Source organism: Bos javanicus, chromosome 15 (assembly GCF_032452875.1).
Source record: "Bos javanicus breed banteng chromosome 15, ARS-OSU_banteng_1.0, whole genome shotgun sequence".
Classification (NCBI taxonomy): domain Eukaryota; kingdom Metazoa; phylum Chordata; class Mammalia; order Artiodactyla; family Bovidae; genus Bos; species Bos javanicus.
This window is the reverse complement of record NC_083882.1, coordinates 50,535,572-50,562,008: the sequence shown is the minus strand read 5'-3', so window position 1 is coordinate 50,562,008 and position 26,437 is coordinate 50,535,572. Positions and strand designations below refer to the sequence as shown.

General features: G+C 38.8%; 3 protein-coding genes across 3 annotated transcripts in view; 2 read left to right on the top strand and 1 right to left on the bottom strand.

Annotated features, from left to right (window-relative positions):
- Nucleotides 1-1,708: 1,708 nt before the first annotated feature.
- On the top strand, nucleotides 1,709-2,780 carry LOC133261365 (olfactory receptor 51F2-like). Its single transcript, XM_061439857.1, has one exon. The coding sequence runs from the start codon at nucleotides 1,773-1,775 to the stop codon at nucleotides 2,715-2,717; it is 945 nt and encodes a 314-aa protein (XP_061295841.1). The 5' UTR covers nucleotides 1,709-1,772; the 3' UTR covers nucleotides 2,718-2,780.
- Nucleotides 2,781-14,676: 11,896 nt separating this feature from the next.
- LOC133226774 (olfactory receptor 51F2-like) lies at nucleotides 14,677-16,718 on the top strand. The gene has a single exon (XM_061380645.1). It carries the CDS (start codon nucleotides 15,768-15,770, stop codon nucleotides 16,716-16,718), a length of 951 nt encoding a protein of 316 aa, XP_061236629.1. The 5' UTR covers nucleotides 14,677-15,767.
- Nucleotides 15,654-26,437, bottom strand: part of LOC133226772 (olfactory receptor 51F1-like) — a 460,311-nt gene continuing 449,527 nt past the window's right edge. Inside the window, exon 2 of the mRNA XM_061380643.1 lies at nucleotides 15,654-25,426. Coding sequence (XP_061236627.1) covers nucleotides 24,438-25,426 — 989 coding nt within the window. The 3' untranslated portion in view covers nucleotides 15,654-24,437. The remainder of the gene's footprint in view (nucleotides 25,427-26,437) is intronic.

Sequence of the window (26,437 nt, the reverse complement as noted above, 5' to 3'; positions counted from 1 at the left end):
TCATTTACACCTTACTAGCCCTGCCTCTGCTGTCTCAATAGAAGGTGCTACTGTCTTTTCCTTAAATACTGCTATTCCCCAAGGCCTTTTTTTCAGGCATCCTTCTGCTTAGATTTTATTTTTCTAAGATATTTTTCACTATTCCTGTGACTTCAACCCAGGTGTCAGTTTAACTCTCAATCTGTATTGCCAGGGCAGAAATACTTTGTTTAGAATGCAGAGGTAAGTACATATTCTAATTTCTGCAAAGCAAAGTGAGGCCTTTCTTGCAGCTGAGATCCAAGGGCTAACTCAAAATCCATGAATTTTAATTTTTTATGCATTTCCTCTTAATTCAAAACTTCCAGTCATTTTTTTAGTAAGTCCTCCAAAGGCTGCCTATATTGAACATTTTTCTCGCTTCTTCTCAAATGCTGTCTTCATCACAAGTTCTATAACCAGTTATTCCCACTGAAGTTGAAGCCACTCCTTGTTCATTTAGACTGCAAAGAACTCATTAAGTTAACTTACACAGAGTTATTTGTTTTTCCCAAATCATGTATCAGCCATGTTGGAGTGCTAGGTCTGATTCTAATTCTGTTCCTTCCACATTGTCATTTTTTCAGTTATTTATTAATACATATTTGTTGAAGGAACACATTCATGAATGAGAGAGAGGATATACACATACTTTAAAAACCAAACATTCTTTCCACAGATAAAAATAGGGTATCAGAAAACTTAGGACACACTTAGAGCAATTTCTTTGATCCTAGAGATTTATTGATGTGAGTTGAGTATATGCTTATATCCTCAAACAGAGAAGATGGTTCAGAGTCATCATCCACCATCTGAATGGAGATGCATCCTGTCTTAATGAGGCTTTCTGAGGGTCCACAGCCCTACCTTCAAACCTCTCAATTCATTTTCTTTTTTTTATTTTGAATATAAACATGAAATTTTTTTTTTTGGTATTTTTTTTCAATTTACAATAATGTATTGGTTTTGCCATACATCAATATCTCTTTTGTAATAATGGAATATTAAGAATTACACTTAGATAGTTTTGCTCCAATTATTATCTGCTTGCAATGACTTCATTTGTTCTTGTTAAGGTTAACTTAAGCCCTATTTCTTCAGGGAGAATTTTCATTAAACATTGTCAGGTTCACAGTTACTACTTGAATAAATGCTTTACCAACTATATACACTGTAGTCTATTTGTACAGATTGAATGACTTTTCTTAGTATTTCATTTTTATCATTACCTCTTGCATATTTTATTCTGTAAAATATTTAATAGTATCTTAACTATACTGTTTTCACTGGATATGCAAAAACTTTTAATGGACCTCTTAAGGTTTTTGTCTTGGAAAGTGAGAAGAGAAGAAGTAGGAAGAATTGCCTTTTGTGTTTTCTTAGATTTGTGTAAAAATGCTCTCTCTGCCCATGACCATAGAATCATAGATGTGGGAAATATCTTACCATTATACAAACTAATCTCCTCTTATATCTGTGTACATAGATATATACTGAAGCCTGGAGGTAATAAGTGGGAATCTGGTAAAACTCAGCTGCTCTGGATTTAGTCCTCTGTTTCTTCCCCTAAGTCAACCAAGATTAACTCTAAACCTAATAATAGTAAATAATAATGCACTTACACTTAAGAACAAGACACGGTTCATTAGTGATCCTAAATTGTATGATATGTGGAAAGCATGAAATCATTTTTCCTCCCTGTTTTTGTAGGACTTGCTCATTTTTCCCAGTGAAATTTGCCTCCTTCACTCATCATGCCATCGTTCAACCAGAGCATTTTCCACCCTACAGTCTTCTTTCTTACAGGCATCCCTGGTTTTGAAACCTACCATGCCTGGGTCTTCATCCCATTCTGTTGTCTCTATGTCATTGCTGTCTCGGGGAATGGCATGATCTTGTTCGTCATCATCACTGAGTCAAGCCTTCATGAGCCCATGTACTACTTCCTCTCCATGCTATCCTTCATGGACCTAGGACTATGCCTTTCCACATTGGTCACCATGATGGGTATTTTCTGGTTCAACACTCGAGAAATCAGCTTTGATGCCTGCATTGGCCAAATGTTCTTCATCCATGGTTTTACATTAATGGAGTCCTCAGTACTCCTTGCAATGGCCTTTGATCGCTACATTGCCATCTGTAATCCACTGAGATATGCCACAATCTTAACCAATTCAAGGATCATCAAAGTGGGCTTTGCCATTGTTGTTAGGGTGACAACAGTTGTAGTGCCTTTACTCCTGCTCCTTAAGCGTCTGTCCTTCTGTGGAAGTCATGTTCTGCACCATTCATATTGCTTCCACCCTGATGTGATGAAGCTTTCATGCACAGACACCAAGATCAACAGTGCATTTGGTCTGGCCATTGTCATCTCTACCGCTGCCTTGGACTCTGTCTTGATCCTCCTCTCCTATGTCCTGATCATCCGCTCCATGCTCAACATTGCCTCCCCAGAAGAGCGGAAAAAGGCCTTTGGAACATGTGTAGCCCACATAAGTGCCATTGCCATCTTCTACATCCCCATGATCAGCTTGTCACTGGTGCATAGATTTGGGAAGCACGCCCCTCCCCTTGTGCATACTCTCATTGCCAACATTTATCTGCTCATCCCTCCTGTAATGAATCCCATAATCTACAGTGTGAAGACAAAGCAAATTCAGAAGGCCATGGTAAAAGTAGTTCTTTCTAAAATAATTTAGTGGCATTTCCAGTGTATTCTTTCATTAGGTTGTCTTCTCTGACTGATATTTGATCATTCCCTAGTGTAAGTTACCATGATACATTAAAATATGTTTATACATGCTTTAATCTTCTGATGATCCAGTAACTTACTATATGCACAGTTCTAAACTGCATTCTTTGAGAACAGGATGCATGTCTTGTGTATATGTAAGCCTCTCACAAGTACTGCACCTGGCATGGAATAGGATCATGCTTAAAATATGTCTGTAAAAGGACAAATTAAACCATGAGTGAGTGAAGTGAAGTCACTCAGCTGTGTCCAAGTCTTTGCGACCCCATGGACTATAGCCTGCCAGGCTCCTCCATCCATGGGATTTTCCAGGCAAGAGTACTAGAGTGGGTTACCATTTCCTTCTCCAGGGGATCTTCCTGACCCAGGGATTGAACCCAGGTCTCCCCCTCTGCAGGCAGACTCTTTACCATCCGAGCCACCAGGGAAGTCCCAAGTTAAACCATAAATTGGAGTCAAAATGGTCTCAGCACCTCTAGTGTATATAGGTATCAAGGCAAGTCTGATAAATTTTTGATCAGTAGCAAAGTCTAATTTTCAGCAATTCTGAGTTATTGGACATGCTTATTATTCCCCAAAATAGAGGATCATGAAAGAGCACAATAAACAAGAGGAAATGTGAATTAAAATGGTATTTTTCTAATTCTTTAAAGAGTTCTTTAGACGCTTTGGTAAATTTTTTAACATTTTAAGTATCCAATGTCCAGTGATTCATCTTCTGAATATATGTCTAGTGGGGGAAAGTGGGCAAGAATGTTATGATATGTTGTGAGAGTCAACACATTGTTATATGTTGTAATTTATATGATAATTTAGAAACTGAACATCTACTTCAAAATATCTGAAAAACAAAACATGAACTATCATGAAAAAAGATAGATAATGATATAGATATACATATATATTAAGAGAAAAGATTAAAATACTTATCACTGTTGCATGTATATTTCATTTGAATATACACAAGTGTACACATACATACACAGAGCACATTTGTTATAAAGGTATGGAAAGATATGTTCCAAATGTCAAAGTTAGTTATTTTTTCATAATTGAATATTGGTTTAGTTATACTTTTTCTCTACATTCCTGTACTTTAAAAATGTTCAATAATGAGGTTTTTCTTTCTGGCTTACTTCACTCTGTATAATAGGCTCCAGTTTCATCCACCTCTTTAGAACTGATTCAAATGTATTCTTTTTAATGGCTGAGTAATACTCCATTGTGTATATGTACCACAGCTTTCTTATCCATTGTTGCTATTTTTTAACTACAGACAGCAAAATGATCAACTTCCATTTAACAGTTTTCTAAAAACACACAATTTGTTTGTTCTTCACTTTCCACAGGCTTTTTATTCCCAAGGATCTTCATAGTCTGTCTTCATACTGCCCACTGGATACATTTAGAATATGACATCCACTCTCCATTTCCATGGGATTCCCTGGTGGCTCAGAGGGTAAAGCATCTGCCTGCAATGTGGGAGACCCAGGTCTGATCCCTGGGTCAGGAAGATCCCCTGGAGAAGGAAATGGCAACCCACTCCAGTACTTTTGCCTAGAAAATTCCATGGATGGAGGAGCCTGGTGGGCTATATTCCATGGGGTCGCAAAGAGCTGGACACGACTGAGCGACTTCACTTGTTGTTTCCATTTCCATTGCATCCGTCACTGCTCTCAGCGTGGCCCAGTATCTGGGCATCAAAATCACTTGACATTCTTTTATTAAGTCGGTTTCCTCAGCTCCTCTCCTCCCCCACAGAAGTACTTAGACACTCCTCTGATGGAGTACAAGAATTTGCATTTTACCAAGCTACCTATAGGATATCACGTATATTGCAGTAACACTTTTATAAGAGGTTTTCACTTCTGAATAACACCATGATTAACCCTAACCCTTAGCTATAGTCTTTAACCATTTTTCTCTCTCTGAATGAAATATCCACCTGCTCTCTTTGATTTTTTAAGTTTTAAAATACATTTTCATTTTATTATTTTTTCCTGGTATTGCTGTTTTGTCCCCTTCTTTCAGGTGGTATTAAAAAAATATTTTTTTTCCAGCTAGTTAGGCCTCTCTTCTCTGATTGATTTGAAACTTCATTTTTTTCTTCCAGTTTTACAGAGAAGTAACTGACACACAGCACTGTGTAAGGTTAATGTTTACATCTTAATAATTTAGCTTACATACACCACGAAATGATTACCCCAGTAAGTCTGGTGAATAATAACACCTCATATAGATAAAACAATAAAGAAATTAAAAAAGATATTTCCCTTGTGATGAGAACTCAGAATTATTCTCTTAGCAACTTTGTAGATAACACTCAGAAGTGTTATATATATATCTATATATCTATCTATATATATATATCTCATGTTGTACATTACATCCCTAGTACTTTTTATCATCTAACTGGAAGCTTATATTTTTGATTGCCTTCATCCAATCCCCATGTTTGGTGACCCAAAAATGCTTTCTTTTTCTATGAGAGTGTTTGTTTTTGAAGTAGAATTGACCTATAACATTATGTTAGTTCCTGCTACACAGCATAGTGATTTGATATTTCCATAAAATCACCATGATAAGTCTAGTTACTGTCTGTCACCATACAAAGATATTATATAATTATTGGCTATATTCCCCACTGATGCTGAAGCTCCACTACTTTGGCCACCTGATGTGAAGGGCCAACTCTTTGGAAAAGACCCTGATTCTGGGAAAGATTGAAGGCAGGAAGAGAAGGGGACAATAGAGGATGAGATGGTTGGATGGCATCACTGACTCAATGGATATGAGTTTGAGCAAGCTCTGGGCAATGGTTGAAGGACAGAGAAGCCTGGTGTGCTGCAGTTCATGCAGAGTCAGACACGACTGAACAACTGAAAAACAACATATTCCCCACAGTGTATATTTCATACCTGTGACTCATCTATCTTATATCTTAAATCTCCCTCACCAATTTCTTAATCTCCCTCTTCTATATCTCTCCTCCCCTGACCCTCAAACCCCCTCCCTCTGGCAATTACCTATTTGTTCTCTGTATTTATGAATCAGTTTTGATTCATTATGTTTGTTAATTTTTAAATTTTTTAGATTTCACATGTAAATGAATTATATTGTATTTTTCTTTATCTGACTTATTTCACTTAACATAATATATTCTGTGTCCATTCATCTGTCTTACTATACACCTCTAAACTGAAATAATATTTTAACCAGTTGTTTCTTATGCATGATACTCTGTGCACTTCACTGTACCAGATAATAAGAGGATTCATAGTTGGTGGTCTCTTTCTATAGGAAGAACATGTAGTAAAGGGAAAATCATTAACCCAGGAAACTCTTGGGCCTATATCGTGTTTCTAAATATATACTATTTAACAGAAGAGACCAAACGCATATTCAAGTATAAGCAATAAAAGTAGAAATATCATGATTCAAATTTCATGGATGCTCAGTGAAAGTATTGAAAATGGAGAATTTAAAGGTGGAGAACCATATTTTTCACTGTATTTTAAAATAAATGTGTTAAAGAAAGTTCCCATGAAATTAACACACTGTAGTAAGAAGACAACTCAAGATGTGTGAATTATATATGATTTTGTATAGTATAGTCATGTGTGTTGTTGTGTTAGTAACTCAGTCGTGTCTGGCTCTGCAACCCTATGGAGTGTAGCCTGCCATGTTCCTCAGTCCATGGAATTATCCAAGCAAAAATACTGAAGTGGGTAGCCATTCCCTTCTCCAGGGGATCTTCCTGACCCAGGGATCGAACCCACATCTCTGGCATTGCAAGCAGATTCTTTACCATCTGAGCCACAAGGAAACCCCATAGTCATATGTAAAGTAACACAATCCATTTTAAAATATACAATTTTTTTTCTTTTTAAAGTGACACAATTCACAGAAAATTTCCTTAGGATAGTCTTTCTTTTTTCTTATGGGAAATACTTTTCTGTTAGCTATGTTTTTCTGTGAATTCAGTGTCATCAACTAGAGAGAGGTCTACACATTTTTATAGCTTTTGTATTTATTTATAGACTTTATGGAACAATGCTTTTTTGAGATTATCTGAGCAATGCTAAAAATAATCACCTGGTTAATCTGATGCAACATTTGGAAGAGTAAGTGACCAAGTATTCTGCTGAGACCTCATAAGCTAATTGAGGGTCTGTTTAAGAATGTTTCCTAAATTGAAATTTCTGTATAACTGAGAGATTGTGGCCTACAGGAAAAATATTATATTCTTATCATTCAGGTTGATACTGCACCAAGCAGGGAACTGTATATTATTGAGCCTCAAATAAGATGCCTGAAATCTTCAGTTACTTCATAAGGATGTGTAGAAATGTGTTTTTCTAGGAGTGGAGAAAGATGTGATTGCATACCTAGCTATTTCTATTACGTTACTCAGATACAAATGCTTTAGAATGCCTGCAAGGTCTTCTGCAACAGGGATCCTGTCTCCCTCTTGAGGTTCACTTGCCACTTGCTGTCCTGCCTGCACCCAGGGCTCTGAGCATGCTGAATGTGCTATTAGTCACTTTCTTTTCCTGTACTCTGTTCTTCCTTGTCTCCTGACACACTTGGTGCTGACCCTCCTGCAGGATAAATATATGTCTTTCGATGCCTTCACAATAAATATGCCCAGTTGTTTATGTTCATGTTTATGGCTATTTCTTCATTGGACTTTCAACATTGAGAGGAAAATGACTGTGTTCTGTTCCCTGCATTAACAGCACAAAACCCTGGCATGTGATACATACTTAACGTGCTTTATAAAGAATTAATGACATTTTAAAGAAAAATAAATGGAAAGTTTTGTTAGAAATGTACAAAATTCACAGGAGATACTGGAGGCTGATATATTTATCAGCTGGGTGTGGGGTAGTGTGGGGTCAGGGGTGAGACTATACATAGAGCAAGTGGTTTGTTTTGGATTTTTTACTCACAATTTACTTTTAACAAACATTTACTGGGATACATATTCAAGGAACGATCATACCAGTCCCTGTATAGAAATGACTAAAATAAGTTTGATGGAGTAGATAGGAAAGGCAGCCCTGAGGGAGAATGAATACTTGGGAAGCTTCATACTCTGGGGCCATAAAAATGTCCACTAGGATTTTTCTGATTAAGAGATTTCATACACTCTACATCTTAGCTGCTTATATATGCCACCAGTCCCTGAGTAGTAAACCTCCCCTCCTCCTGAGGCCCCTTCCTGGCAAACAGGGCAAGAAAGAATTTACCTCCATACTGTGTAAGTAGAATTGCTATGTTCAGAGAAAAAGATGAGATTTTACCCACATTGGCTTCTTTGAGAAAGATTTTATTAACTGCAAAACGTACTTTTGGTGTCCAAGGAAATTTGTATTTCTGAGGACATAATATTTCTAACTGGGGGTGGGGGGTGGTTTCCATTGGTCTTTGGACGATATGTTTTGCTGCTTAGAGTGATTTGTAAGCATGTTCTGGCAACTGTGAGTTTTCTGGTCAGTTGTACCACATTTCAAAACCATGTGCAAGGCCAGCTGGCATTATTACTACCATTCACCTCCCATCTTCATACTCACTTACCATTATTAAATGTCTCCCAAGGACTAGTTATTAAATGTTTACAAATGTTATTTTATTTAATCCTTACAAATTAATGCTTTGATAAGCTACCCATTTCTCAGGAGAAGCAACTTATGTTCAGTGTTCACTTGGAGAACCTCATCTAGTTGTTGGTAGGGCCAGCATTTGAACCTAGGCTTGCCTGACACAACAACCATATTAGTATCTTTCTGTAATTAAAGGAGAGAGAGAAGTCAAGGTATTCAAGTTTAGAACTTGCAGCATACCCTGACAGTGAGACTGGAATATTATCTTCTTGTAAGGAGAAAATTATTATCGACAAATGGAAGGAAGTATACGAAACTTTACCCTACAGTATTAGGACAGAGTTTTCCATCGAAAAATCTAATATGCATGTGTGTGCGTGCTCACACACACACACACACTCATTCATTTTGTGGGAATGAAGGACAGTTCAGTGAGATTTCTTTGTCAGTTTACAACTCTTGGATTTATTTATATCAAATGTATGGATTTTCTTCCTTCACTGGACATCACAGTACAAAGTAATGAGAATATAATGATGAATAAGCAAAAATCCACCTTCCTGTAGATAATTTTTGTTGGAGACACGTATTTTCAAGTAACTCACAATGGCGTAACCACAATTCTAGGTGCTGAAATACAAAACGATGTGACTCTAGAGGAAATTTTTTCTTCTGACTTGGCTTGGAGAAAGTGATGTCATCAAATATTTTTTAATGTAACTTTTTGATGTTAAATGTAAACAAATGAAATGAATTTACAAATGGTTCACTGCAGCAAGTAATGGGTCTAAAGTATGTCAGCTAGTTCAAAAGAGAAGAGGTGGCCCATCAGTTAAAACAATATGAAAAACTTGCAGGTAGTTTGTGAAGTAGAAAAAGCTTAGGTTAACTATATTAAAAGGTTCCGGGGGCAGCAAAGAGGCTTGGTGGCAAAGTAGACTGGGGAGATCCTTGACTGCTATAAAAAAGAGATAAAGAGTTTTGACCTTATTTTGAAGGCAATGAAGAGCTCTGTATGAGGAGTGACATGGAGGTGTATTTTTGATAGATCATTTTGGTATAGATATGGAGAATGTCTGGAATTCAGGGCAAGGAAATTACTTATGAGAATATTGTTAAATTCTGGAAAAATTGATGAGAGTTATGTAAAGTGATGGTGATGGAGCTGGAAAATAAGGATAGTCAATCAAAGAATACTGAGGAAGGTGTACCTAAGGAAGTTTGGAGATTAGATGGCCAGGGCAACTTGGTAGGCAGAATTCTTAAAGGACCTTCAACATTCCTGCTTCTTACACACTGCTGCTGCTAAGCTGCTTCAGTCTTGTCCGACTCTGTGCGACCCCATAGACGGCAGCCCACCAGGCTCCCCCATCCCTGGGATTCTCCAGGCAAGAACACTGGAGTGGGTTGCCATTTCCTTCTCCAATGCATGAAAGTGAAAAGTGAAAGTGAAGTTGCTCAATTGTGTCTGACTCTTCGGGACCCCATGGACTGCAGCCTACCAGGCTCCTCCGCCCATGGGATTTTCCAGGCAAGAGTACTGGAGTGGGGTGCCATTGCCTTCTTACACACTAGGTCAGTACAAAACCCTTCCTTTGAGTTTGAGTGGAGCTATGAATGTGGTAGGACACCACTTAGGGAGCTTACAGATATTAATAAAGTCTACGATTACTTAACTTTGAGTTTATCAAAAGCAAGATTGTGCTGAGTGAGCAAAGCTTAATCATGTATACCTTTATAAGAGAAAGCATCAGAGAGATTCTTCTGCTGCATTAGAAGAGGCAAGGTGTCATGTTGTGAGAAGTCCACCTGGCTGAGACTGAGAGTAGTCTCTGAGAGTTAAGAGCAACCTGAGTCTCCAGTAATCATTTAAGTCACTCAGTCGTGTCTGACTCTGCAACCCCATGTACTGCAGGACAACAGTCTTCCCTGTCCATCACCAACTCACGGAGCTTGCTCAAACTCATGTCCATCGAGTTGGTGATGCCATCCAACCATCTCATCTTCTGTCATCCCCTTCTCTTCCTGCCTTCAATCTTTCCCAGTATCAGGGTCTTTTCTAAGGAGTGAGTTCTTCATATCAGGTGGCCAAAGTATTGGAGCTTCAGTTTCAGCATCAGTCCTTCCAGTGAATATTCAGGACTGATTTCCAGCCAGCAGGAAAATGGAGACCTGAACACTACATCAGAAGAAACTCACTCCTTCCTATAACTTGAATGAGTCTGGAAGAGGATACTGAGCTGCAGATGAGAAGACAGGGCTGACTGAAACCTCAAAAAGGAACTAGACTTCAACTATAGGTATGAACCTTTAAAGAGGTGGAAACTTTTAAAGAGAGGTAAGGGCAGACAAATATTCAATAAGTGGTTCATGAAGAGAAGGAGAAACTGTAACAGTGAGACAAGGTTATTAAGAAAAAGTTTCTTTTTCTTTATTTCTTCCCTTTCTCCCTTCCTTCCTCCCTCCCTCCCTGTCTTCTGCCCTCTCTTTTTAAAAAATTTCTTAAAAAATTGCCTAGGTTGAGGAAGAAATTGGAATATTTACAGAATGTGGTAATGCTACAAATGAAAGAGAATGACTTTTACAAAAGAAAGAGGGAAAATTGTTGGAATTATTTCCCAGTACAAAAATAGTTCTATATATTCACTTTTTCCTTAGTGTTTAGGAAGAAAAATCTATAGTCTCTACCCTTTTACTTGTGAAGAGATAATTTGATACTGGGTCCCTGTTACCTTTAAATACTACCTATTAATATTTTTATATTTCTTTAGTGGCATTTTGAAAATATATGAAGCTACAAACTTTTGATGTGCTTAGAATTTTTTCATGGTGAAAAAGAGTAATCTTTTTCAAGTAATCTTCCTGTTCTCAAGGAATCCTTTTTTTTTTTTTCCTAACACTTCTTCTATACAACTTTCTAATATGTGAGACAGATAATACTTCCATCTCTCCTGTCAGAAATCAGATAATAAGCTATGTGGATAAGTGGGGAGGGATATGCAACTTTTATTGAAGCATAGTTGATTTATAATGTTGTGTTAGTTTCAGGCAATACAGCAAAGTGATCCTGCTATACATATATGTGTATATTCTTATTCAGATTCTTTTCCATTATAGGTTATTACAAGATACTGAATATAGTTCTTTATGCTATACAGTAGGTGCTTGTTGTTTATCTGTTTTATATATAGTATTGTACATTTGTTAATCCCAAACTCCTAATTTATCCCTAGCTCACTTTCCCCTTTGGTAACCATAATTATTTTCTATTTCTGTGAGTCTCTTTCTGTTTTGTAAATAGGTTCACCTGTATCATTTTGGTGAACTTTTGCATTGTAGTTGATTGCCCTCCTGAACTTTTCACATACATTAATTTAATCCTCAAAATCATCCTTTGGGTTATGTATATCATGATTACTTTAGAGAGGAAGAAATTCAGACAGTTTAGTAACTTATGTAGTTAGTCAACTCAGCCAATAAATATAGTCATCTATGTTTGAGCACATCAAAGTTTAGAATGAGAAATCCTAAGAAGTTTATTGATATGCCAAAAAGTTAACATGAAAATACCCATAATTTGGAGAGCTTCTATGCTCAGATTGTTCTGTTTGTAACTCTCAATTGCTTATACTTGCTATGTGTTGTGAAAATTAAAAAGGTACAGTTCAAGTTATGATATTGCAAATAGACTGTATATTTACATATGATATTATCACAACCACTAGTAGGGACTCAACAAATGTTAGCTGTTTATTCAGATTGGAGATGTTCACCCTGGTTGAAAAGAGGTATCCAGGGAATGAAGAGAGGATTTCTTTTGGGGGCCACCAAAAGCTAACTTACTTTATTTACTATATTCAGAATCACTGCATGTACTATTCGCTGCTGATCTAAATTCCACTTAATTCTATAAACAGGTGTTAATAAATATTTAATGATTGTATATCACATGAAATCAGGAAGTGATGGTATAATCTCATTTAACAGACATATAGTTTAAATAAGATGGGTTGTTATGAGATGTGTTTGTGCACAAACTCTATATTCTTGTATAATTGTTCATTTTATGTTTCCTGGGCTTTTACTAAATGTGATCTTATTTTTTTTTTAAATCAATCTTCATGAGCTCTTTATATAATATGGATTCTGCCTTGGAATACAAAATGAAGCATGGCAAATCCTAACAGAGTTTTGTCAAGAGAATGCACTGGTCATGGCAAACACCCTCTTCCAGCAACACAAAAGATGTCTCTACACATGAATAACACCAGATGGTCAATACCAAAAATCAGACATATTATATTCTTTACAGCTGAAGATGGAGAAGCTCCATAGAACCAGAAAATATAAGAACGGGATATGACTGTGGATCAAACCATGAATTCATTATTGCAAAATCAGGCTTAAATTGAAGAAAGTAGGGAAAATCACTAGGCAATTCAAGTATCAGTTCAGTTCAGTTCAGTCACTCAGTTGTGTCTGACTCTTTACGACCCCATGGACTACAGCATGCCAGGCTTCCCTGTCCATTTTCAACTCCTGCAGCTTGCTGAAACTCATGTCCATCAAGTCGGTGATGCCATTCAACCATCTCATCCTCTGTCATCCCCTTCTCCTCCTGCCTTCAATCTTTCCCAGCATCAGGCTCTTTTCAAATGAGTCAGTTCTTCGCATCAGGTGGCCAAAGTATTGGAGTTTCAGCTTCAACATCAGTCCTTTCAATGAATATTCAGGACTGATTTCCTTTAGGGTGGACATGTTGGTTCTCCTTGCAGTCCAAGGGACTCTCAAGAGTCTTTTCCAACACCACAGTTCAAAAGCATCAATTCTTTGGTGCTCAGCTTTCTCTACAGTCCAACACTCACATCCATACATGACTACTTGAAAAACAATAGCTTTGACTAGATGAACTTTGTTGGTAAAGTAATGTCTCTGCTTTTTAATATGTGGGCTAGGTTGGTCATAGTTTCTTCCAAGGAGCAAGCGTCTTTTAATTTCATGGCTGCAGTCACCATCGGCAGTGATTTTGAAGCCCCCCAAAATAAAGTCTCTCACTGTTTCCATTGTTTCTCCATCTATTCACCATGAAGTGAAGGGACCAGATGCATGATCTTAGTTTTCTGAATGTTGAGTTTTAAGCCAATTTTTTCACTCTCCTCTTTCACTTTCATCAAGAGGCTCTTTAGTTCTTCTTCACTTTCTGCCATATGGGTGGTGTCATCTGTGTATCTGAGGTTATTGATATGTCTCCCAGAAATCTTGATTCCAGCTTGTGCTTCATCCAGCCTGGCAATTTGCATGATGTACTCTGCATATAAGTTAAATAAGCAGGGTGACTCTGCATTCAAATAGGTATATCTTTTCTTTTCTCCTTTGCCTTTAGCTGCTCTTCTTTATGAATGTATGACCAAAATCAAATCCCTGTGATTATAAAGTTGAAGTGACAAATAGATTCAAGGGATTGGTTTTGATAGACTGCCTGAAGAACTATAGATAAATGTTCCTAATATTGTATAAGAGGCAGTGATCAAATCCATTCTCAAGAAAAAGAAATGAAAAAAAGCAAAATAGTTGTCTGAGGAGGCCTTAGAAATAATTGAAAAAAGAACAGAAGAGAGTAGCACAGAAGAAAGGGGAAAATAAAACCAAGTGAAAGCAGAGTTACAGAGAATAGCAAGGGGAGATAAGAAAGCCTTCTTAAGTGAACACTGAAAATAAATAGAGGAAAATAATAGAATGGGAATTACTAGAGATGTCTTCAGGAAAGTTGGAGACACTAAGGGAACATCTCATCAAAGATGAGCACAATTAATGACTACAATGGCAAGGACCTAACAGAAGCAGGAGAGATTAAGCAGAACTGGCAAGAATACACAGAAGAACTAAACAAGAACGTCCTAATGACCCAGATAATAACTATAGTGTGGTCGCTTATGTAGAGCCAGACATTCTGTAGTGTGAAATCAAGTGGTCCTTAGGAAACATTACTATGAACAAAGCTACAGGAGGTGATGCAATTCCAGCTGAGCTGTTTCAAATCTTAAAAGATGATGCTGTGAAAGTGCTGTACTCAATATGCCAGCAAATTTCAGCAATGGCCACAGGCCTGGAAAAGACCAGGTTTCATTCCAGTTGCAAAGAAAGGCAGTATCAAAGACTGTTCAAACTACCATACAATTTCACTCATCTCACATGCTAGCAAGGTAATGCTCAAAATCCTTCAAGCTAGGCTTCAAAGTACATGAACTAAGGAATTGCAGATGTACAAGCTGGATTTAGAAAAGGCAGAAGAACCAGAGATCAAATTGCCAATGCCCTTTGGATGATAGGGAAAAAAAAGGAATTTCAGAAAAACAACTACTTCTGCTTCATTGACAATGCTAAAGCTTTTGACTCTGTGGATAACAATAAACTGTGGAAAATTCTGAAAGAGATGGGAACACCAGATCACTTGACCTGCCTCTTGAGAAATCTGTATGCAGGACAAGAAACAACAGGTAGAACCACACATGGAACAACAGATTGGTTCAAAATTGGGAGAGGAGTACACCAAGGCTGTATATCATCACCCTGCTTATCTAACTTACATGCAGAGTTATATCATTGAAATGCTGGGCTGGATAAGTTACATGCTGGAATCAAGATTGCCAGGGGAAATATCAACAGTCTCAGATATGCAGATGATACCAGTCTAATGGCATAAAGAGAAACTAAAGAGCTGCCTGATGAAGGTGAAAGAGGAGAATGAAAAAACTGGCTTAAAATTCAGCATTCAAAAAACTAAGTTCATGGCATCTAGTTCCATCAATTCATGGCAAATAGATGTGGAAAAATAGGAACATGGGCAAGTTTATTTTCTCTGGCTCCAAAATCACTGTGGACAGTGACTGCAGCCGCAAAATTAAAAGACACTTGCTTCTTGGAAGAAAAGCTATGACAAACCTGGACAGTGTATTAAAAAGCAGCAAGGAGGTTAAACCAGCCAATCCTAAAGGAAATCAACCCTGAATATTCTTTGCAAGGTCTGATGCTGAAGCTCCAATACTTTGGCCACCTGATGCAAATAGCCAACTCACTGGAAATAACCCTGATGCTGGGAAAGATTGAAGGCAGGATGAGAAGGTGGTGACAGAAAATGAGATGTTTGGATGGCATCATCAACTCAATGGACTTGAGTTTGAGCAAACTCTGGGAGATAGTAAAGGAGAAGGAAGCCTGGCGTGCTGCAGTCCATGACATTGCAATGTCAGACATGACTGAGCGGCTGAACAATTACTGTCTTTTATAAATATTTACTTGGTGAAATAATTTTATGTGAATGCATAGTAAGTGAATGAATACAATTTATCATTTTAGAACACTCAGATTAAATACTTCAGCTTGAGTTCAACATGTCAGCTTTCAAAAATACCACATCCTCTTCTGTCGTTTTCTTTCTGACTGGTGTTCCCGGGCTGGAAGCCTTCCACACCTGGATCTCCATTCCCTTCTGCTTTCTCTATGCAACTGCTCTCTCAGGAAACAGCCTGGTTCTCTTTGCCATCATCGTTCAGCCAAGTCTCCACGAGCCCATGTATTATTTCCTCTCCATGCTGTCCACCACTGACCTTGGCTTGTCAATATCCACTCTGGTCACCATGCTGGGTATATTCTGGTTCAATGCCAGGGAGATCAGCTTTAATGCCTGCTTGTCACAGATGTTTTTCATTCAACTTTTCACTGTCATGGAATCTTCAGTGTTGTTGGCCATGGCCTTTGATCGATTTGTGGCTATCTCCAATCCTCTTAGATATGCCAGCATCTTAACTGATTTTAAAATAGCAGAGATTGGAGTAGCCATCGTCACTAGGGGTACCCTAACACTGACTCCTATGGTGGTGCTTCTTAAGCGCTTGTCCTATTGCCGCAGCCATGTGCTCCATCACTCCTACTGCTTCCACCCTGATGTGATGAAGCTCTCGTGCACAGACACCAGGATCAATAGTGCCGTTGGTCTGACAGCCCTGATCACCACTGCTGGGGTGGACTCGATCTTCATTATCCTCTCTTATCTTTTGATTATCAAGACTGTCTTCAGCATAGCATCCTCAGAAGAGAGGAAGAAAGCCTTCAGCACATGCATCTCTCATCTTGGTGCTGTTGCTGTATTCTATATTCCATTGATCAGCCTGTCTTTTGTTCACAGATTTGGGAAATGGGCCCCACCATATGTACATACTCTGATTGCAAATGCCTACCTGTTGATCCCCCCTGTAATGAACCCCATCATTTACAGTGTGAAGACCAAACAGATACGTAGAGCTGTGCTAAAAGTTCTCCATACCACCGCAACAAAGAAGTAGATGTGTTTCTCAATTTTTTTCTAATCCTGGGCATCAAAAGACATGAAAGTCACTCAGTCGTGTCTGACTGTTTGTGATCCCATGCACTGTAGCCTGAAAGGCTCCTCTGTCCATGGAATTCTCCAGGCCAGAATACTGGAGTGGGTAGTCATTGCCTTCTCAAGGGGATCTTCCTGATCCAGGAATCGAACTGGGGTCTCCTGCATTGCAGGTGGATTCTTTACCAGCTGAGCTACCAGGGAAGCCCATGGGCATCATAAATGAGTAAAATGCCATTTATAGAAGCAAAAACCTTGAGGCTCATGCTTAGGATGAAAACATCAAAAATATCACTTTAGCGTTATTTAAGATGACCCTCAGATAAAAAAGATAAATGTAAGCTGGAAAATCCCTCTTACCATTTTCCTCAGATAACCCCAATTATATTAATATTTCTTCATTCAAGTGAAAGATTTATAATTACCAAGATCCCATTATCCAGTTTTGATTTCACATATGGAATTAGTTTTTGTTTTTGGTTTTTTAGACAAAGATGGGAATGAAAAGTATATTAACAATTGTAAATTACCAAATTTTATCATCTAAACCTGGCACATACAAACTGGCATTGTCCATGGCTATAGAATTGTTCTAAATATGTTTACTTTTCTTTATACCTATGGCTTCCCTGATCTTTAATATGATAGCTGTTATCATCATCCATACATTTTTTACTGCTTTTTCAGTCATTTAAAATTGTTTGTCAAATATTCTTACCTTCACTTAGCTCTTCAGGCAAGATTTATAACACAGTCCTTCTGTGAAAATAACTCTCCTCAGATCACCTCCAAACTGTACAGTTTATTTAGAAGTACTGATGTCATACTTGATGCTTAATAAATTTGTTATTGGTTAGCAAACATCATCTATAAATAAAACAATTTTATTTATAGTCCCTAGTTTATCAGGAACCAAATGTAGACACAGTTTAATTTGGTTGGATTTATGTTGCTATATTTGAATTCTCTTGTCAAGAAGACTTGAAGTGGGTATGGTAGTCTTGCTCTAGATAATAAAATGGAAGTCACACTAGCAGTTAACACTGGAGTTATTTAATCCAAGGAACTGGATACACAGGATTAGAGAAATTCAATGGCACAAAAGTAATACAGAGGTAATAACTGCAGGATGTCACTTCTGCCTTTAAGTCTATCTAAGCAAAATGAAGAGTTTGAGGTTATGAAAACCTAGACGCCTGGTGGAGGGTCTCCCCAGAGCTGACTCTCAGACCTGTAATGAGAGGGTGTTGCCCTGCTGGGTTAGTACCTCAGAAGTTCACAGGACAGACCACAGGGAACAAAAACTCAAACCTCTGTGGATGGGCACTTTGTAGGTGAAGCTTTTGCATCAGAAGCCCAGAAGAGGACCTCTCAGAGAATTGGGACTCAGATCCCAGGAAAAGAGCCCACTGATATTGGTGCTAAGTGTGTGGAGATACTTGAAATTGGAAAGTGGATCTGATATTAGCCAGCAAAGAACTATTGCTGTCCAAGCACTGGCAGGAACAGCAAGGAAACAGTGGAGATACTTGTCCTTCCACTATAGCAAGGAATCCAGCTGTCAAACAATGATCATGGTTATTTATTTTCTGTCTTCTTAGAAGCTTCAGAGCATAGAGAATGGTAGTTTATAGAGCTGAGATACAATGTCTTCATATACAGCACACTGCAGTAATGGGCATGTTACAGAATTAAGTTTGATGGGACCATTACAGGAATTTCCTTAGTTGCTCTAATCTGGACTGTTGATAAAAACATCAGTATCCAGTAGGTATAGATAGATAAGTGCTTCCACGCTTCACCAAACATTTCTACATACAATCTTCTACAATGCTGCTAATTGAACATTTTCATTAAACATGGAATGTGAACTAGTCTTTAGATTATTATTATTATTATTATACTCCGCTCAGTCGTGTCCGAGTATGCGACCCCATGGATTGTAGCCTACAAGGCTCCTCTGTCCATGAAATTTTCCAGGCAAGAGTACTGGAGTGGGATGCCATTTCCTTCTCCAATTCTTTAGATTAAATGGCCCTAACTGACATATGCAGAACATTCTAGACAACAGAGGCAGAATGCATATTCTTGTCAAATACAGGAGGAAATTCTACAAGGGTAGGTCATATGCTAGGTCATAAAATAAGTCTTAACAAAAGTACCTGTCAGTCCTGCCAGGGATTCTTAGGATTTCACAGGTCTTTTGTGTGGATGTGATGGCTCACACATCTTGTTTCCTCTTGGTGGTGGGACAGTTCTTTAGAATGTATGTCTTCTCTCCACCCTGCGGAGCCAGGCTGACTGTCGCTAGACTCCCATTTGCTTTCCCTGTAGTGTGCTATTAGTTCAACTTCATGTGCTTTCTTTTGATTCTGCCTAGTCCAGCTCTTTCTCTGTGTGTGCTCACTGGCCATCTGTAAAGCTTGCACTGTCCACCTGTGGGGACACACACTGTGCACTGTCTATGGAGGACGTACAGTAAGGCATGTGAGCATCGGGGAGGGCCCATAGGTCAGATGGGGGCTGAAGTGAGGCGTCCCCAGTGGCTTTTGGGCTGCCTTCCTAGTAGAGTCTGCAAAGTGGTTCATAGCTTCTGAATCCCCTCTGTGAGTTTCAATCCCTGACTGCTGTGATCCCAGCTCTCCATATCCCTGAGTCATGCAAATCACCTTAGTATTCTGGGGGGTGCAAAAGACATAGGCCTCTTTTGAAGCATCCTTTACTGCTGGGGAAGGTGCCCCTCACTTTCCTCTCATTTTCCCCCATGGAAGAGGCGACCTCTCTTGGAGGTCCACATATCTCAGTGGAGTTATGCTGCCTTTAGGTAGCATGATGCAGGTAAAATGAAGGCAATGGCACCCCACTCCAGTTCTCTTGCCTGGAAAATCCTATGGACGGAGGAGCCTGGTGGGCTGCAGTCAATGGGGTCGCTGAGGGTCAGACACGACTGAACGACTTCACTTTCAATTTTCACTTTGCACTTTCATGCATTCGAGAAGGAAATGGCACACCACTCCAGTGTTCTTGCCTAGAGAATCCCAGGGACGGGGAGCCTGGTGGGCTGCCGTCTATGGGGTCACACAGAGTCGGACACGACTGAAGCGACTTAGCAGCGGGATCTGTTCCTGGATGTTTTTGCTGAGACTTCTTCCCAGAACTCCGGACTCCCACAAAGGTACTTTTATCTGTGGGCAGTCGTCGAAACCAGTGTTCTTTGGAGAGAATACTGTAGAAAATTCCTATTTTACTATCATACTCACAGTCACAGTCTTGACCCAAGGCTACATCATCTTTCTGGAGCTCTGTCCTAATATAGTTCAAAGAGACCTAGAATAGTAGGACATTCCACAAAGCCTCACACTGTTCCATTACATTGATATAATGATGAAATCATGCTAAGCATGTGGGATGGACAAGAAACAGTTAGCAACACATGCACTCTAGAGCGTGGCTGGCAAGCCTTCACACATGCAGAGTCCTTCCATATCTGTAAAACTCTTGGTGGCTCAGTGTTCTGGGGTCTGCTAGGACATTTCTTGCTCAGTAAAGTAAAAATGTTGTGTTTTGCTCTCCAAACCCAAGAAGGACACCAATGTTTAGTAGGCCCCCTTGGGTTCTGGAGGCATTTACACTGACTCCTTCTCTCCCTACCTCTCTCCACACACTATTAGGTGCTGCCTCACTGACACTGAAATTTTCTTCAATCCTCAGATATTTGTATGTATTTCCTCTTAAAGAGTTAGTTTATTTGGTTAACTATTTTCCTTCTGAGTGAAGGTCAGGGTGCTCTACATTTACAGGCCTAAGGACCATGACTGGTTAAGAAATCTGACTCTGGTCCAATCTTGCCCTGACATGTAAAGACAGTTGTCAGCAGCTCTACTTTCCCATGTGACCCCCCACCTACACATTTATATTTCTGGGATATAAGTGAAGGTATGCTTAGATATGGTATATGTATAGCTCAGATATAGGGACACCTCAAAAAGTACCTGGATTTAATATTTTATTACTTAATTCTAATGTTAAAGTGTGTGTGTGTGCATGCATGCGCCTTTTTCCTATCAATTCAGAGCTACTCTGAAATAATGTGTTTAGAAATTCTTCACTGTATGATCTTCTATATATCTAAGATTTTCTGGGTATTGTTTCTGCTTTCTATAGACACTGCCTTCGATATATCTATGGATACCATGACATATCTTGTCATGGGGAGGGCAATATGCTCTTTGTTCTTCATCTGGGCATAAGGGTTCTCTGTTCATCCCAGATACTGCCAAAAAGTTAAAGCACAGACCTGCCTCGGTGGCAGAAACATCCTTATTCATTCTTTTACATTGAAACAAATTTCTCCTTGGCCTAAAATTTGGCACCAAGAGGGTCAGGTTAGGGTGAAAGGGGCAGAAGTAAAATCAATGGATATTTGATGGAGTTCTGCAGTCCAGCACCTCAGAATTTGAAACAGTGCTTAGAGCAGCCTCCGTTTCCCCTTCAACATGATCCTGTGCATATTGTGGGCTTGCCTTCTTTACATTGGCAGGTAAAGAATCTGCCTGCCAGTGTAGTAATCCCAGGTTTGATCCCTGGGTCAGGAAGATCCCCTGGAGAAGGAAATGACAATCCACTCTAGTACTCTTGCCTGGAGAATCCATGGACAGAGGAGCCTGATGGGCTACAGTCCCTGGGATTGCAGAGTCGGACATGCCTAAATTACTCACTTCACTTTCACTCACAATTGTCAAAATGGCTATTATCAAAAAGACAAGAAATAACAAGTGTTGGAGAGAATGTGGAGAAAAGGGAGCCCTCATGCACAGTTGGTAGAATGTAATTTGGTGCAGCCACTACGGAAAAACAAGAGATTAATTTTTCTAATTTAAAATAGAATTACCATATGATCCAGCAGTTCTATCCCTGTGTTTATCCACAGAAAATGAAAGACTAATTTGAGTAGATCCATTCACTCCCATGTTCTCTACAGCATTATGATAACAGCCAAGATATGAAAGCAATTCAAGTGCCCATCAATGTTTGAGTGGATAAAGATGTAATATATATAACTAAATGTTATTCATCCATAAAAAATAAAATCTTTCCATTTTCAACACTTGGATGGACCCAGAGGATCTTATGCTAAGTAAAATAAGTCAGATAGAGAAAGACAAACACATTATGGTTTCATTTACATGTGGATCTAAAACACATAACAAATGAACAGCTATAGTGAAACAGATTCAGATACAGAGAACAAACAGGTGATTGTTAGAGGGAGGCAGTGATGGTCAGGGGAGGAGAGAAATAGAAGAGGAAGATTAAGAAACTGGTAAGGGAGAATTTATGTATAAAATGCATGAGTCACAGGTATGAAATGAACAACATAGGGAATATCATCAATAATTATGTAATATCTTTGTATGGTGACAGATGGTAACTAGATTTACAGTGATTACATTGAAATTTATGGAAATATCAAATCACTATGCTGTGTAACAGGAACTAACAATATTAAACATAAATTCTACTTCAAAAACAAACAAAAAAAATCATATTTGTGGTTACCATGCATGGGGATGGGGAAAGGGGGAATTGGTTGAAAATAGTCAAAATATAAACTTCCACTTAGAAGATTAACAAATACAACGTGATAAATATAATTAAACTTCCTATAAGCTATGAAACCAGGAAGGCAATGGCAACCCACTCCAGTACTCTTGCCTGGAAAATCCCATAGATGGAGGAGCCTGGTAGGCTGCAGTCCATGGGGTCGCTAAGAGTTGGATACGACTTCACTTTCACTTTTCACTTTCATGCATTGGAGAAGCAAATGGCAATCCACTCCAGTATTCTTGCCTGGAGAATCCCAGGGATGATGCAGCCTGTTGGGATGCCCGTCTATGGGGTCGCACAGAGTCGGACACGACTGAAGCGACTTAGCAGCAGCAGCAGCAGCAAGCTATGAAAATTATTAAGAGAAAATTCTGAGTTCTCATTACAAGGGAAACATTTTTTCTATTTATTTATTGTTTCATCTTTATGACATGATGTTGTACACTAAATTTGTTATGCTAATCATTTAGTGTATGTAAACTATATTTTCAATGTAGATGTTAAACTTACATGGTGCTGTGTATCAATTATTTCTCAGTAAATCTGGGAGAAAAATTAATTTCAAATCAGTCAGGGAAGAGAAGCCTCAGTACCTACAAAAAAGAGATTTCTTAATGGCACCTGGATGAAGGAAAGAAAGCAATACCAGCAAGAAATAAAATAACTATATTTTTAAAATTTCAAAAATCAGTAACAGCATGTGGATAATGTAGACAGAAAGCGCAAAATGATCAAAGATGATGGACAAGAGTTAGGGTTATTCATGGTGTTATCCAGAGGTAAAAATGTCTTACAATAGTGTTACACTAATATGTGTGATATTGTATAAGGTACCTTGTTAAAATGCAAATTCTTATGCTGATGGGTGTCTGATTAAGTAGTTCTGGGGTGGAGTCAAGGAATCTGCATTTCTAAAAGAATTTCAAGTGGTTTTGATAACCTGGTCCTGGACCACACTGAGAACAGTGAAGGATGCTAAAGGAAAGTGGATGTCATATTCTAAATGTATCCAGTGGGAGTATGAAGACTGATTGTGAGGACACACAACAACGAAGACCCTATGGAAGATGAAGAACAAACAAGTTGTATTTTGAGATAGCTGTTAAACGGATATTATTTTGTTGTCTGAAGTTAAAAAACAGCAATGACAAAAACCTAGTTAATGAGCATTTGTAAGTTATGAGAAAGAAAAAAATATAAATCAAATGTAATTAATTGACATTTGGAACATATATTTCCATATCAAATGTGTTATGTACATGTATGTGTACATTTTTGTGTATATTCACAAGAAATATACACAAGACAGTGATAAGTACACTGTATATCAATCTACCTTTTTTCTTAATATATCATTCATATCTATATTAGTATTTAACTTGTTGGATGATAGTTCATCTATTATTTTACCAATATTCTCAAATAAACATTTAAGTGGTTTCTAAATTATCTTTGCAATATATGATTGTTGAATATGACAACACATCTTTGCATTCTTGCCACTTGCCCCCATTAGACACACATTTAGAAGATGAATCACTAGACATTAGATACTCAAAATGTTAAAAAATTTACCAAAAGTTCTGAGGAAATCTGTTAATAAAAAAAGTACCCTTTAATTCACATTTCTTCTAGTTTATTGTGCTTATTCATGATTCTCAGTCATGAATAATCTATTTGAGGAAATAGTAAGAATTTCCAATAACTAAGAATTACTGAAACCTAGACTTTGCTACTGATCAAAATTATATCATACATGCCTTGATAACTGCATGCACTAGAGGTTGTGAGACTGTTTGGACTGCAATTTATGAGTTAATTTGTCCTTTTGCAGACATACTTTAACTATCATCCTATTCTGTGTCAGGTACAGTATTTTTGATAGGCTTACATAACATAAGAAATACTCCCTGTTCTTAAAGAATTCAGCCTAGAACTCTTCAAATTGTATTTTACTGGCTCATCAGAAGAATGAAAGCATGTGTAACTATATTTCAATATATAGTGGTAACTCATATAGTGAATGATCAAAGTAATCAGGACAATGTAAAGAAAGAACACAGCGAAAAATGTCCTAAATTAGCTTGGAAAGAAATATTTTGACCATGGCCTTGCGAATTTGCTTTGTCTTCACACTGTAGATTATGGGATTCATTACAGGAGGGATGAGCAGATAAATGTTGGCAATAAGAGTATGCACAAGGGGAGAGGCGTGCTTCCCAAATCTATGCACCAGTGACAAGCTGATCATGGGGATGTAGAAGATGGCAACGGCACTTGTGTGGGATACACAAGTTCCAAAGGCCTTTTTCTGCTCCTCTGAGGAGGCAATGTTGAGCACGGAGCAGATGATCAGGACATAGGAGAGGAGGATCAAGACAGAGTCCAAGGCAGCGGTAGAGATGACGATGGCCAGACCAAATGCACTGTTGATCTTGGTGTCTGTGCATGAAAGCTTCATCACATCAGGGTGGAAGCAATATGAATGGTACAGAACATGACTTCCACAGAAGGACAGACGCTTAAGGAGCAGGAGTAAAGGCACTACAACTGTTGTCACCCTAACAACAATGGCAAAGCCCACTTTGATGATCGTTGAATTGGTTAAGATTGTGGCATATCTTAGTGGATTACAGATGGCAATGTAGCGATCAAAGGCCATTGCAAGGAGTACCGAGGACTCCATTAATGTAAAACCATGGATGAAGAACATTTGGCCGATGCAGGCATCAAAGCTGATTTCTCGGACATTGAACCAGAAAATACCCACCATGGTGACCAATGTGGAAAGGCATAGTCCTAGGTCCGAGAAGGATAGCATGGAGAGGAAGTAGTACATGGGCTCATGAAGGCTTGACTCAGTGATGATGATGAACAAGATCATGCCATTCCCTGAGATAGCAATGACATAGAGACAACAGAATGGGATGAAGACCCAGGCATGGTAGACTTCAAAACCAGGGATGCCAGTCAGAAAGAAGACTGTAGGGTGGAAAATGCTCTGATTGAAGGAAGGCATGATGAGTGAAGGAAGCGGAGTTCCCTGAGGAAAAGGAGCATGTCCTGTAAAAACAGGGAAGAAAAATGTTTTAGTTCTCTTCTACAAATCTTACAATTTTGAATGACTAGTGAACCTTGTCTTCTTTTTAAATGCAAGTGCCTTACTATTTATTCTTTTATTAGATTCAGAGTTGTATTGATGACTTAGTGGAAGAGAGAGAGGACTAAATCCAGAGCACAGGGGTTTTAGCAAGATTCTCATTTGTTACTTTTAGGCTTCAGCATATTAAATATACCCATGCTTGTGTGCGTGCTGTTGCTTCAGTTGCAAGAGCTGTACCCAACTCTTGTGATCCTATGGACTGTAGCCTACCAGGCTCCTCTGTCCATGGGATTCTCCAGGCAAGAATGCTGGAGTGGGTTGCCATTTCGTTCTGCATGGGATCTTTCTGACCCAGGGATTGAACCTGAATCTTCTGCATTGGCAGGCAGTTTCTTTACCGATAGTGCTATCTGGGAAGCCCTAAATATATTCATTCAGTTCAGATCACTTCAGTCGCTCAGTCATATCCAACTCTTTGCTACCCCATGAACCGCAGCATGCCAGGCCTCCCTGTCCATCACCAATTTCTGGAGTCCACCCAAACCCATGTCCAATGAGTCGGTGATGCCATCCAACCATCTCATCCTCTGTCATCCCCTTCTTGTCCTGCCCTCAATCTTTCTCAGCATCAGGGTCTTTTCCAATGAGTCAGCTATTCACATCAGGTACACACATATAAAAGAGGATGTTAGACAAGATAAATTAGATTCAGTTTGGTTCAGTTGCTCAGTCGTGTCCGACTCTTTGTGACCCCATGAACTGCAGCACGCCAGGCCTTCCTGTCCATCATCAACTCCCGGAGTTCACTCAAACATCCATCGAGTCGGTGATGCCATCCAGCCATCTCATCCTCTGTTGTCCCCTTCTCCTCCTGCCCCCAATCCCTCCAGCATTAGAGTCTTTTCCAATGAGTCAACTCTTCACATGAGGTGGCCAAAGTACTGGAGTTTCAGCTTTAGCATCATTCCTTC

Excerpts from the sequence above, each read along its gene's own strand:
- LOC133261365 (XM_061439857.1), top strand. The coding sequence starts at position 1,773 with ATGCCATCGTTCAACCAGAGCATTTTCCACCCTACAGTCTTCTTTCTT.
- LOC133226774 (XM_061380645.1), top strand. The coding sequence starts at position 15,768 with ATGTCAGCTTTCAAAAATACCACATCCTCTTCTGTCGTTTTCTTTCTG.